The sequence below is a fragment of the Stegastes partitus genome, unplaced genomic scaffold, assembly GCF_000690725.1.
Source record: "Stegastes partitus isolate 25-593 unplaced genomic scaffold, Stegastes_partitus-1.0.2 Scaffold1319, whole genome shotgun sequence".
Lineage (NCBI taxonomy): Eukaryota > Metazoa > Chordata > Actinopteri > Pomacentridae > Stegastes > Stegastes partitus.
In genome coordinates, this window is record NW_007579050.1 from 27,903 (window position 1) to 41,027 (window position 13,125).

Here is a 13,125-nt window from a genome sequence, read left to right on the forward strand (position 1 = left end):
AAACATGATCCCAAACTATCCCTTTAAAGCATCAGTGTGGACCCACGAGCCGACGCTTCCTCCTACCTCAGAGGCTTCCTACTGGAATGACTGGTATGTCCAAACTCTCACAGTGTGTGTGTGTGTGTGTGTGTGTGTGTGTAGGTGTGCGTGCTTGTGTCTAAAAGTGTGTGCAGCATGTGCGTAACCTGTTCCTACATCATTTGTTTGGTCAACTGAAAGAATTTACTTTGTCTGGTGATGGTTTACATTCGTCTGTAGTGAGTTTCCATGAAAGGCGCGTGTGTTCGGTGTCATACTATTCTGTCGTAGGCTAAATGCTAACAGCAGCAGTGTCGTGACCTGCCGTCATCAGTCCCAAATTATATAACGAGCTCCGACTGACGGATATCTCCATTCATGGTTGATGTGTATGCGTGTGTTGACATTGAAAATAAAGATACGTCACCTGTCAAATAAACTTTTATTGCTTCCAAATCAAAACCATCTCACACTTCTTCACATGGATTTTCATGGTAGCTGTGGTAATTCATTCACAAACATGTATATTTTTTAATAATATAGATGTTCCCGAACAATGCAACATGCTGTTTTTGTGCTGTGTGTGTGTGTGTGACATGCATCTCATTTTGCTTCTATCTACTGCAGAGGTTCATAAACTAGACCCACAATAGATCACAAACCTACATCTGTTGGGTCAGCATAGACAAAGACCACAGGTTTTTGGATGTCAGCTGTACGAGGACAAATCGATTTAATCGCTGTAGTCGTAGTAGAGCAATTTGTCGTCGGTGTAGGGGTAGAGTATGTAGCCAGTGAAGATGTTGTACTTGAGGGATCTGCAGAGATTCCTCCCAGCGATCAGCTCCACGTAGACCTGATCGCCCTTATGCATCTCCACCACCACAACCTGAGAACAGAGATGCACAACAAGCAGTTTTCTCAATTTGCAATCAGGACTACAATCCTAACACTTGATCGCATTGCAGCAACCCTTTATGCAGTCAGATTCATCTCGCGTCGTACCTGACTGGCGTTGTCTTCGTGATCCTCTCGGTTGTTCTCCCACACACTGACCAAAATCAGCTTGTTCTTCATCAGCCGCACCTACAGGTACAACAAAACACAACAGTAAGACACAAAGCAGTAACTGTTGGTGCGCAGGTGAACTCATGCTCTGAAATGAGAGAGTCTGGTTCTTTTACGTCATGGTAGAGGCGGCTGTCCTTGTCCACAGATGAATAGATTGTGATAGAAAAGACGTAAACGCCAGCACAGGGGGCAGTGAAGATACCTGGAGAGGAAGGTGGAGAGTTAGTGGAGCTGCAGTGGTTTATGTCTTACATGATGAAGTCCTTTGAGTTTACGCCCATGTGTGTGTTTCCTACCCAAGTTGGGGTTATATCCATAGCCATCGTTAAAGCTGACAATGCCGTAGGGGATTGGCATGTCAATATTGAAAGGCCCAAAGCAGTTTCCATGAGTGGTAGCATTCGGGTCTATGGTGGCCTTGAAGGCAACCTTGGCTCCATCTGAGAATAAGAGAGAAGCATTCATTGTCCAACAAGCTCAGAGTCCACAAAAGAGCACTGATTTTCTAATAAGTTTTCAATGAGTGCTTACCAATGAGCATCAATGCTTTGCTATTCAGCTTTATGAGGTCGTGATACAAGTTTTTCATCCTCGTGAAGGTGTCGTCTTCGAGTTGGTACCAATCGTTGGCTGCACAGCAGCAACCACGCTGGTGAGTGAAAGTACAATTGCAGTCCCACGCCTTACAAGTCAGGGGTCCCTTATACTGGACTGGAATAAGATGGAGACAGGGTCGGAAAGCGAAAAGACATGAGCTCAACTGTATGATCACGCTCGCTCTGCTGAGTATATCTCAGTAAATTAAAGCTAGAAACAGCTGATATTAGGGTTGCAAAGCATTCACAAGAGGTACAGGGCTGGATAGCACGATCCATGAATATGAAATATACATTACATATAATTCTTCATATTTTTTGCCCCTCATGAATGTCAATGAGGGGAGTAAAATATTAGGAACAGCTTTAAATGCAATGCAGTCTAGTATAATAAAGACAAGGTGGAATAACAGGATCGTTTTTGGACAACATCAACAAAAACTGATAATGTAGTAGCTTCATTAATGCCAGCGTTATATGGCTGGTGAGTGTATTTGCATTTATTCTGTAGAGTAGTGCCCGGTGAAAGGAGCAAATTAGTTTTTGTAGCTTACTTGCAGCCTCTTTCAGCATCTCTGCTGTGGTAGAATCTGCCTCCACTGGACCACAGGAAAACAGCGACCCCAGCAGGAACAAAACCGGTAATGCAACCATCTGAAGACAGTGTTCAGGACACATCTGTTACATCACTTGTTCGGACCACTCAGGCTCATGTTTTACTTTGAAAATCTGGCCCACACTTTGAAGCAGTTGTGCTCGTCGGATCGTCTGTAAGCCGCTTCAATGGAATGTGTCTACATCTGCATTAAGCCATATTTTTCATATTTACAGTGACTCAAATGTTTTTATGTGCAGCAAAAAAAGTGAATTATCTATTTATCCATGTTTACGTCAATGTTTTACCCATAAAATACAGCGTATGACTGAACGAGTATGGATTTGGTAATCTACAAATCATATGAGGAATATAGGTTCAGGGTGTAAAATGCTTAAAGCAACGTTACATTCATTTAAATACTCATGGTGCAAAGCTTTATAAACACAGTTGACACTTGTAAACCAAACTGAGCCCAGTTTGGACCAAAAAGTCAAAATAATGAGTAAAAAAAAAAACAGTTTGACCTCTGAATTGGTCAAATATAGCAAAAGGATGAGAGATGGATGTTGTTCTGTGTCTGATGGATGCCTGAGCAGACGTTTTAACAACTTTATAATCCAAGTGTAGTTTTTGTAGTCGTTATTCACATTACTGCTCAAAAGTGCCTGAAATAATTGGCATTGGCAGTAGAGACACCTGACTTTGACAAATTCAGATGCATTCTTGTTTTAACTGCTTCAATCTAACAATAACTTCTGAAAAACCTTTAACCGACCCGACACTGAATAATTACACACACAAACAACACATGGATATATACACAACTGACTAGTCTGTATCAGAGCATTGCATAGTTAGTAGTTTACAGCCAGAGTGACCCATTTCTTGGTCATTTTTATATATTATTATTATTATCCTTTCTAATATGTATGATTGTAAGCCTCTATATATAAAAACAGAAACATCAAACTTACTGTTTTTTGTTTTTTCTTCTCCTCGTTCTGAAAGACTACCTCAAGTTCTTGTGAGTTTGTGAAACTGAGAGTTCAAACGATGGTTCTACCTTCTTATTGAAGTCCTTGAAGGTGATCCACCCCATCAGGAGGTGAGTGACGGAAGCTCCACCTCCTCACCTCACACACACACACACACACACACACACACACACACACACACACACACACTGACATGCTAATTTCTCCCACAGCGACAGTCCCATTACTCCACGGTAAAATCGTAGATGTGTTTCCTTTATTGTGAGGAAACAACAAGTGATTTTGTTACGCCTTTCAGCACCTAATTGTTTGCACCATAATACCTCTTATCAGGACAGCAGTGTCTGGTTGCCGTCCTTCCCGAGAACGTAGGCCGTCCAGATACGAGGATCATAATTGTCACGTCTCTGAGGACTTAACAGCCTACAGACAAGAAGACAAAAACAGTCGATAGGAAAGTGTTATCGGGCCATCGATAGAGGCAACAGCCAACGGTGTCTCCTGGTTCTCATGCTGATTTACGGAGAAGTGATACCGTGTGTCATCCACATTCACTTTCTCTTCAGATATCATTGGAAACCCAAATTGCTTGTAGTTCATCACGGGTTGAGATACGTGATAGTCACTCAGCACGCTCGGTAATTATGTCGATGGAATGATCTGACATTCTGAGGCAAACTTTATTCAGTGTTAGTCACAAAGCCATTTACAAGAGCGACCAGGTGTTGCCAGTTTTCGTCTTGTTTATCGGTGTTAGATTCACAGACGGCCAACTTCTGAAAGAGCTCCAACGTGACTGAGCAAAATGAACAAAGACGCTAGAGGACACCGTCAGCCTGGTTTGAAGGTTTGCTTCATTTGGTTGCTCTAGATTTGTTTGTGAGTTGATAAAAATGAAAATGTTGTAGAATTTGGGAATTTGCCCTTTTGCTTCATCGTGGTGTTTAACTTTAGAGCCGAGGATCCCCTAATAAAAGCATAGCTGGCAATATTCATGGGTTATCGAGTGGATTAATTTTTTTGGACAGTGACACAGTCTCAGCCACTCTAGCATGGCTTGACATGATGTTGTGCTGTTATTAAGTCTGTCACTTTAGTCCTGACTGAACACTGTCCACAACTCTAAACTGTTCATAAATGGATTGCCATGAAACGTGTACAGACATTCATATTACTCAGAGGATCAAACTTACTTTCCCTCTAGTGGAACCATGAGCTTGATGTTTCTGGAGAACTACTGAGTGGATCACCAGGAAATCTGGTGAAGATGTTGTTGTTGCTGGTGACACGGTATTGCAGCTGTTCGCACCGTCGCTTCACAGCTACAAGGTCCCCGGTTCACATCCTGGCCTCGACCTGGGATCTTTCTATGTGGAGTTTGCAAGTTCTCCCTGTGCAGAGTGGGTTCTCTCCAGGTTCTCCGGCTTCCTCCCACAGTCCAAAGACAGTGTATGCAAAGCTGTAATTCTTTGTGTAAATCCATCCATCCATCATTTATACACCTTAACCCTCATGGGGGGCTGGAGTCTATCCCAGCTGACTCAGGGTGAAGGCAGGTTCACCTGGACAGGTAACCAGTCTATCACAGGGCTACACTTAGAGACAGACAGCCAAGTACACTCACATTCACACCTACGGACAATTTAGAATCACCAATTAACCTCAGCATGTTTCTGGACTGTGGGAGGAAGCCGGAGAACCCGGAGAGAACCCACGCTGCACGGGGAGAACATGGAGACTCCATGCAGAAAGATCCCGGGTGTCCTCACCGGGTGCTAACCACCGAGCCACCTTGCAGCTGTCCTTGTGTAAATAAAATATCAAATTTTACATTGTGTGAGGGTCAGAATATGCTGATATTAAAAATGTATTTCGATGCAGAAGGAATCTTGGCTAGAAGATGAGTCTGGTTTCAAAATACAGGTAAACATCAACTGTCACTTGTTCTGACCAACCTCCACATGGTGAAATCACCCCTAAATGTTTACTTGAAATGCTCGTTGAAAAGTTTTCTCTGGTGAAACAGAAACACATCCAGGGTACCGATGCCTGTTTCTATGACTCAGATTTTAAAGTGGTGCAGGTTTGCTGTTGAAACTCTGACATATCCCATCATACTGATGCTCAAAGCCGGTGTAGGAAAAATCACGCAGAACAAAAACGAGATGTTGGCTTTAGGTTGGAGTGGATGTAAAATTGATTTAGTTGCAGTTTTTAACAGAGCTCTAAAGTGTTTCTCATCTCTGGAAATTTCTCCTGTACTTATGACGTTATGAGGACAAACTTGTTTTGCACATTTGTTTGATTTCATATAGAATAACACAGCAGCCATTTGTAAGCCAACTGCACCACATTCCAGCCTGATAGAGAAAAGAGCCTCTAGGGAGGTTTTGTAGGAGCACTTTAGGTTTTCCTGCATGTGCGGCTGCCTGCATAAGCCAAATATCTGACATCCATACAGCTGCTCCTGCTGCTGGTTGTTTATAACCTGAAGTTGCACAGTCATCCGTCACTACCCCGGTTCTTCCTGTGGTCCTATTAGATAACAGGGTGTTTCCAGTTATCGTGGCTACTTTTAACGTGGTCCTCTCTCCCGGGACAGAGCATTGTCTGTGTTTTTTGTCATCCACCTGCGTGTATGAAGTCTCAAGTCAGCTGGCCTGGTTCTCCTCATATTGTCTCCTGTTCTTTTAATCTTATCTGCTAGATGGAGGCCAGGGTGTAGCAGGTGTTTCATATCTGCTTTGCACACATCCCTTCAAAACAGAACAGGCCTCTAGATGATTCACATAACAGCATGAGAGGAAACTGATGAGTTATGCGCTGCGGCTTGACCTCAGATGTGATTTCAAACCAGAGCTTTGAATTGGAGCACAATGATCCGGTTGAGATGGTTTGATATGGAGGTGACGGTGCGCCACATTTCATTTCAGCATGATGAAGTAGCTTCGAGACTTATTTCAGCGGTTTGAGACTCTCTGATGAGTGAAATGACATGTTGTCCTCAGAGTTTTGGGGTCTCACTGGATCCCACTGCTGTGTGTGAAACCACAACAACTGCAAAATGACTCAGTCCTTTCACTGGAATGTTTTGTTGTGGTGGCGATTTAGTTTTTCTGACTTTATTACAATACAGAGAAAAGTGTGACCACAAAGTAGAGCTGTGGACCAAATAAAGACATAATTAACACCATATGTCTTATAGGAGGGATGTACACTCACCGGCCACTTTATTAGGTACACCTGTCCAACTGCTCGTTAACGCAAATTTCTAATCAGCCAATCACATGGCCGCAACTCAATGCATTTGGACATGTAGACATGGTCAAGACGATCTGCTGCAGTTCAAACTGAGCATCAGGATGGGAAAGAAAGGTGATTTAAGTGACTTTGAACGTGGCATGGTCGTTGGTGTCAGACGGGCTGGTCTGAGTATTTCAGAAACTGCTGATCTACTGGGATTTTCACGCACAACCATCTCTAGGGTTTACAGAGAATGGTCCAAAAAAGAGAAAACATCCAGTGAGCGGCAGTTCTGTTGATGCCAGAGGTCAGAGGAGAATGGCCAGACTGGTTCGAGCTGATAGAAAGGCAACAGGAACTCAAATAACCACAACCGAGGTATGCAGAATAGCATCTCTAAACGCACAACACGTGGAACCTTGAGGCGGATGGGCTACAGCAGCAGAAGACCACACCGGGTGCCACTCTTGTCAGCTAAGAACAGGAAACTGAGGCAACAATTCACACAGGCTCACCAAAACTGGACAATAGAAGATTGGAAAAATGTTGCCTGGTCTGATGAGTCTTGATTTCTGCTGCGACATTCGGATGGTCGGGTCAGAATTTGGCGTCAACAACATGAAAGCATGGATCCATCCTGCCTTGTATCAACGGTTCAGGCTGCTGGTGGTGGTGTAATGGTGTGGGGGATATTTTCTTGGAACACTTTGGGCCCCTTAGTACCAACTGAGCATGGTGTCAATGCCACAGCCTACCTGAGTGTTGTTGCTGACCATGTCCATCCCTTTATGACCACAGTGGACCCATCTTCTGATGCTACTTCCAGCAGGATAACGTGCCACGTCATAAAGCGCAAATCATCTCAGACTGGTTTCTTGAACATGACAATGAGTTCACTGCACTCCAGTGTCCTCCACAGTCACCAGATCTCAATCCAATAGAGCACCTTTGGGATGTGGTGGAACGGGAGATTCGCATCATGGATGTGCAGCCGACAAATCTGCAGCAACTGCGTGTTGCAATCATGTCAATATTGACATCCGCACAATGAGCGGATATGGTTAAAGTAGCGCCACAGATGAACCAAAACGACTGACAACAGGCTGAAATGTGACACCTATGTTTGTTTCACGAAGTAGTTTGAGCGAGATTGTCTCGTCGACGTGTAGATCTGTGTTTGTTTGTTTGCTAGATGTGCAACCAGAGGTCAAACTGGGCTGGGCCTGTCCAGGGACTGTATGTTTATATAACTCACCTGTCTAAGTGGTGTGAAGGCTTAAAATTATGCCTAATTAAAGGCTTTGAGTTACATTAAGCGATCATCTTCTCAGAATGGCCTAAGTGTTACACATAATTATCAGCAGTACAGGTGAAACAGGCCAGATTGAGCCGTTGATACAATATACCTGGGCATAGTTTGGCCTTGGTCAACAAATACCCAGGGTATAAAATAGCCTATGCTGGTTTCACCCTGGGGTAAATTGTGGCCTAGTAGTCCAGATTACACCTCCTTGTGTTTTTCATAATAACATAACACCAAGGACAATTTTCCCTTCAACATTATTGTTTAGTCACATCATGACTATTAGCAAAATGATGCCATAGTTCCTAATTTACATAATTATAGAACAACAGAAACACAAAAATCCCTTCACAGCTTATTGTGATAATGTTGATTTTGTAACCTAAAAGGCCATTTTTGGCTTTACCAAGTTTCAGAATTGTCTATACGTATGTTGTGAAAAAAAAAAAAAAAAGTCTAATTTCTGTCTTTTGGACTGTTAAAGCGTGGACGTTTTTGTCTTTTTCCAGTTATGAGTCCATGTGATGCTCACACATGGAGCAGTTTTTCTAAGGTTTCCAAAAAAGTGCCAAACCCACACCGAAGTACTATAATTCATTACATTATTGTCAATCATGATGCCAAGGAAACTGAAGCAGTTTGTTGGCTGTATTGGAAATTTACAAGATTTTAAAAGTTAGTTGCAACTATGCTGGTTTCCTTTTTGACTAATTCAGAAAGAGCTCATATTGTTGAGCTGCATTTGATTAGTTTGCAAGTTAAGTGAAGGAAATTGTGTGTTGTTGTAGATAAGGTTGTGTCATCAGGAACAAAAACAAGAACTTAATGTGATAGAGGTCTAAACCAGGCGGTCGTCTTGCCTGTAACACTGGAACCTGCAGTAATACAACGAGACACAAATGGTGGATCCAAACCTGCATGAGTCCTGGGAGGGTAGCAGGTCCAAAGCTTCAGCTGGACCCACAAGTCCAGGTAGTGAACCTTAGAGCCAAGTTCCCACTTTGCTTTTCTCAATACACCAAGTTGTCTAGTGGAGCACACAAACTTTTATTTGTTTTCAAAATATTTTGTTAATTTTCATCGTTTATTGCGCAGTCAAAACACATTTTCAGTGAAAGTTGTTCTCGGCAGATGTGTGAAGAACTCTTAGTTGTGAACCTTTAGCACCGTTTAGGTCCCCTGAGATAGTTCACTTCACACCTATGACTCCTGATCCATACCCAGAGTATGCTGGGAAAGATATCACTCCTCAGGGAAGAAGAAAGATGGATGAATAACTGTTATTTTAAAAAAATATTTGTGTTGCTGCAAGGTGGATCAGTGGTTAGCACCATTGCCTCGCAGCTAGAAGGTCGCCGGTTCGCGTCCCGGTGAGGACACCCGGGATCTTTCTGCGTGGAGTCTCCATGTTCTCCCCGTGCAGCGTGGGTTCTCTCCGGGTTCTCCGGCTTCCTCCCACANTGACCCTAGTGAGGATTAAACAGTGTATAGATAATGGATGGATTTATGTTACACTTGAAAACATCTCTTTGACAGATTCAGGAACTGCATATTTCACATTTGTCTTTAATATTTGTTTTGCTATGGTGGCGAAAAGAGTATATTATATTTTACATATATTACAGTAAAAATGTGTATTTGTTATGTTTTTATTCATCCTTTACTTTGAAAAAATAACTGTATATATCATTTGCTTGGCTGGCTCAAGTAGCATCATGTGTGGCATTTTATCAGTTTTCATTACGTACTCGTAGTAACTGGTGTGTAAAAGTGGTGGATTTCCTCTTTGATAAATCTTTGTTCTAAAGAAAAGCTTACTATTGTTAGTAATTTGTTTATTGTGGTAAATATATGTTAACACATGCATTGTATATCGCATAATAAATTACTTCTGATATGGTTTGATGTGGTCTGTATGGAGTGCTTTAGTATTTATTTAATGATGTGGTGCTTTTGTTGTAATTTTCCAAAATCTAAAATGTAATATCTTAAAAAGAAGAAAGCAAAAAGAGGGGGTAATATTTTAATACTTTATTTTCATCAACAACCTCTCCAGTGTAGCCATCCAAAATCTCATGTAGGAAATCAGCTATAAGAATAAAGAGAAAAACAACTTGATTTCATTTCTGGTCATTTCACAGGTGCGTGGGCATGAAGCACGTTTCTCTAAAATGTTGGATTCCACCGTTTCAGCAAGAAAAAGATAAGCAGAACAAAGATACTGTTTTTGAGGTTTGCAAGCATACAGATGGCACGAGTTGAATCCACATGCGATGGATTTAAAACCAGGCACCCCTCAAAAGCTGAAGAAAATTTTCATCTAGCGGGCTATAACCTTGTTAGTCAAGCAAGTGCTGGTACAAAGACCCCCTGTCTCATTCAGTGGGGTACAGCAGGAAGCCGGAGAAAGTGTTGTAGTGGTGGTAGCTGTCGCAGATGCAACATCCGATGGGCAGGGTGACCATCACCTTGTCCCCGGCCTTCAGGTGAAGGGCCAACACAACAGTTACGCTGTCCTCTTGGTCTTGCTTATTTTTTTCACTGGGTCCTGCCACCACTTTACCGTTAACATGCAAGATTGCGCAGGCGGCCAAGGTGTTGCCAGGAGAGCCGGCATCGCTGTAGACGGTGAGGGCGATGACGTAGACGCCAGAGCGGGGAACAGTGAAGATGCCAGTGCTCGTATTGTAGCTGCCTCCCAGGTTGAGGAAGGCGTGTTTGTAGTCGATGGTTTTGTTGCTGCGGAAGGGGCCCATGCATCTCATGTTTTCTTCACTGTTTAGAGAGACGGAGAAGGCAACACGGCTGTCTGGAAATGCAACGGGAGACGACAGGTTAGAAATTTGAACAGTGGATCGGGGTCTTCAAGACACTTTGAAATTCCTCATCACTCACCTTTGATCATGTTGAGATACTGTAGTGCTTCTGTGTAATGGTCCTCCAGCGTATTCAGGGTGTCGGTAAAGTACCTCCTCAGCCAGTACGTCTGTTGCGTCATCTTGCAGCAACCACAGTAACGGTCGGACTTTTTGCATGCTGAACACAAATAAATCCACATGAATACACTTGCAGAAGAGATGGCACACTTGATTATGGAACCACAAATCCTTACCGCTGCCTGCGTTGGGACCTGGAGTTGGCATTGTGTAGTCGGTTTTAGGGTCAGGTTTTTCCCAGCTATACGGATTTGCAAGAGCTGCATGCAGCAGGCACAGCAACACAACAGCTGGGGAGGAAAGAGTAAGACGACATTTACCACTGAAAGCTTTGTATCAGATGCCAGTTTGGTGTGCAAGTGTCTCACCTCTCATGCTGATGCTAAACGGTGACAGTTTCAGAAGCGCAGAAGATGTGACGGAATGATCAGCAGAGGAAGCATCAAGGATATATATTTTTCTCAGAGCTCCTCCCTTGTTACCTCTCAGTTTTATCCCTCCTCTTCTGACATTACTCCACCTGGTTTATGTTTTGTTTTGTTTTTTTTTTAATCATCCACCCTATTTGTCTTTATAACTGTACAGCTGGGGATGTCTCAATGTCATCATCACCAGGCGCTCTCACTTTCCAAAATCCCTCAAAAGCAGACACACGCCCTCCAGGGCATTGTTATCGATGCGGGCCAGGTGTCGTGTGTCGTCTGGAAACAGGTGTCAGCGCTGTATCATCAGCAAACAAGCCATGCCTGAGAGTTTAAATGTGCATTTCGGTGCAAGTAATTTTTTTTTTTTCTTACCTACAAGCAGGAAGTCACAAATCAGCTTGAGTTCCTCGGGAAGCTGCACAGTCCCTTAAATAGAAAAATATTAGAGTTACTGGTCGACTGCACCAATCTGTTCTTGATTTTTCTTTTGGGTTACCAGAAAGATTGCCCTATAAAACGTAGAAATGCACACATACATTATATATTTATATTCCATTCATGAAAGAAAATCCCCTTTTCAGTTGTTATTTGAGGCGTCTCCATCCACCTGCTGACTTCTGTCACCTCCCCGCTTCCTTCTACACATGCAGCCTGAGTAGCAATGATTTTAATCTACCTGCTACTAGTTCATGCATCTGAAGAGTTTATTTGCAAAAACAAGCAACTGTGTAATTTTGTAGATTTTCAGAAAACTTGTTTTTTTTGTTGAGATGATATCAATCAGACTGAAGCTGAGTGGATCTGACTCAGTAGAAATTACAAAAAGAGATGTAACTTGAGTTTGATAGATGTTGTCTCAGGTAGATGATGGAAAAGTGGGTTTTCTGAAGGTTTGTGAAGATGGAGTTATCTGTTGTAAATGAACTCTTTCAGCCCAGTGCCCGGTGTCGTCGCCGTTCAGCCACGTCTTTGTCTTCTTCACTGATTTCGTTACAGATATGTGACCCATCTGCACGGAATCAGTCGCATTGCGCCTGACAGTGTTTGACGGCAATATGGAAATATAATATATTACGTACACGTAGAAAACAACTAAATGAGCCGATCTCGGTAATAAACCCAAAATCAATATTTTATCATGTGTTAACATCATTCGGGCTGCATATGGGATATAGCCCAAGGTGCAATGTGACAGATTTCGTGCAGATGCGGTTGCATGTAGTGTTTTCAGATTTATACACAAAGTCGCTCTAAAAAAAGTTAACATTATATGTGTGTTGTAGTTGTGCTGTACTTCTGTGGCACAAAACAATCCTCTTCTGATGAGTTTATTATGGACTCGTGTGTGTGGTGATATGACATTCCTTTCAGTTTATCTTCATATTTCATGAGGAATACAGTTTTGTAATTGTGACTAAATGTGCACAGCTCTTGGGGTTCTATCGTTTTATTAGCAGGTGGTCTAATATTTACTCCAGCCGTGTAAAAAAACAACAACATCATAGTTTTTTTACATTAAATGTAATGTAATGTTTGGATCTTTGGTTTTTTTTGTTTTTTTTTTAAGGAGACTGAAACAAAAGAATTCACAAGATCAACTGTTTGTTTAGAAATCTAGTTTATTTTGTTGGTAAGCTTGACAGATCACATCATTTAATTTGCTAAAGACCAGCAACAGTCAAGATAATTACACACAAAAGACAGAAAAGGTTTGCAAGCTCAGAAATTGCACAAGTGGAATCCAGAGAAGATGCATTCAAATCATTCCTCAAAGCTGAAATCTCAATCACTAACAGGACATAATCTCAGGAAAAATAAATGGTGAGAGTACAACAGATCATGAGTTACAAGCCACTGGTGTCGCCGTACAAAGATTTCATCTAGCAGACGTCAATCTTTTCAGTATAGGGCAGAAGTTGGTACAAAGCACAGCGCAG

General features: G+C 42.3%; 1 protein-coding gene across 1 annotated transcript; it reads right to left on the bottom strand.

Annotated features, from left to right (window-relative positions):
• Nucleotides 1-449: 449 nt before the first annotated feature.
• cbln18 (cerebellin 18) lies at nt 450-3,320 on the bottom strand. Its single transcript, XM_008298465.1, has 7 exons — nt 3,261-3,320; nt 2,243-2,342; nt 1,624-1,803; nt 1,389-1,532; nt 1,206-1,294; nt 1,027-1,107; nt 450-910 (listed from the first exon to the last, which is right to left on the bottom strand). The coding sequence occupies exons 2-7, from the start codon at nt 2,340-2,342 to the stop codon at nt 755-757; spliced, it is 750 nt and encodes a 249-aa protein (XP_008296687.1). The 5' UTR covers nt 3,261-3,320; the 3' UTR covers nt 450-754.
• Between the last annotated feature and the right edge of the window lie 9,805 nt (nt 3,321-13,125).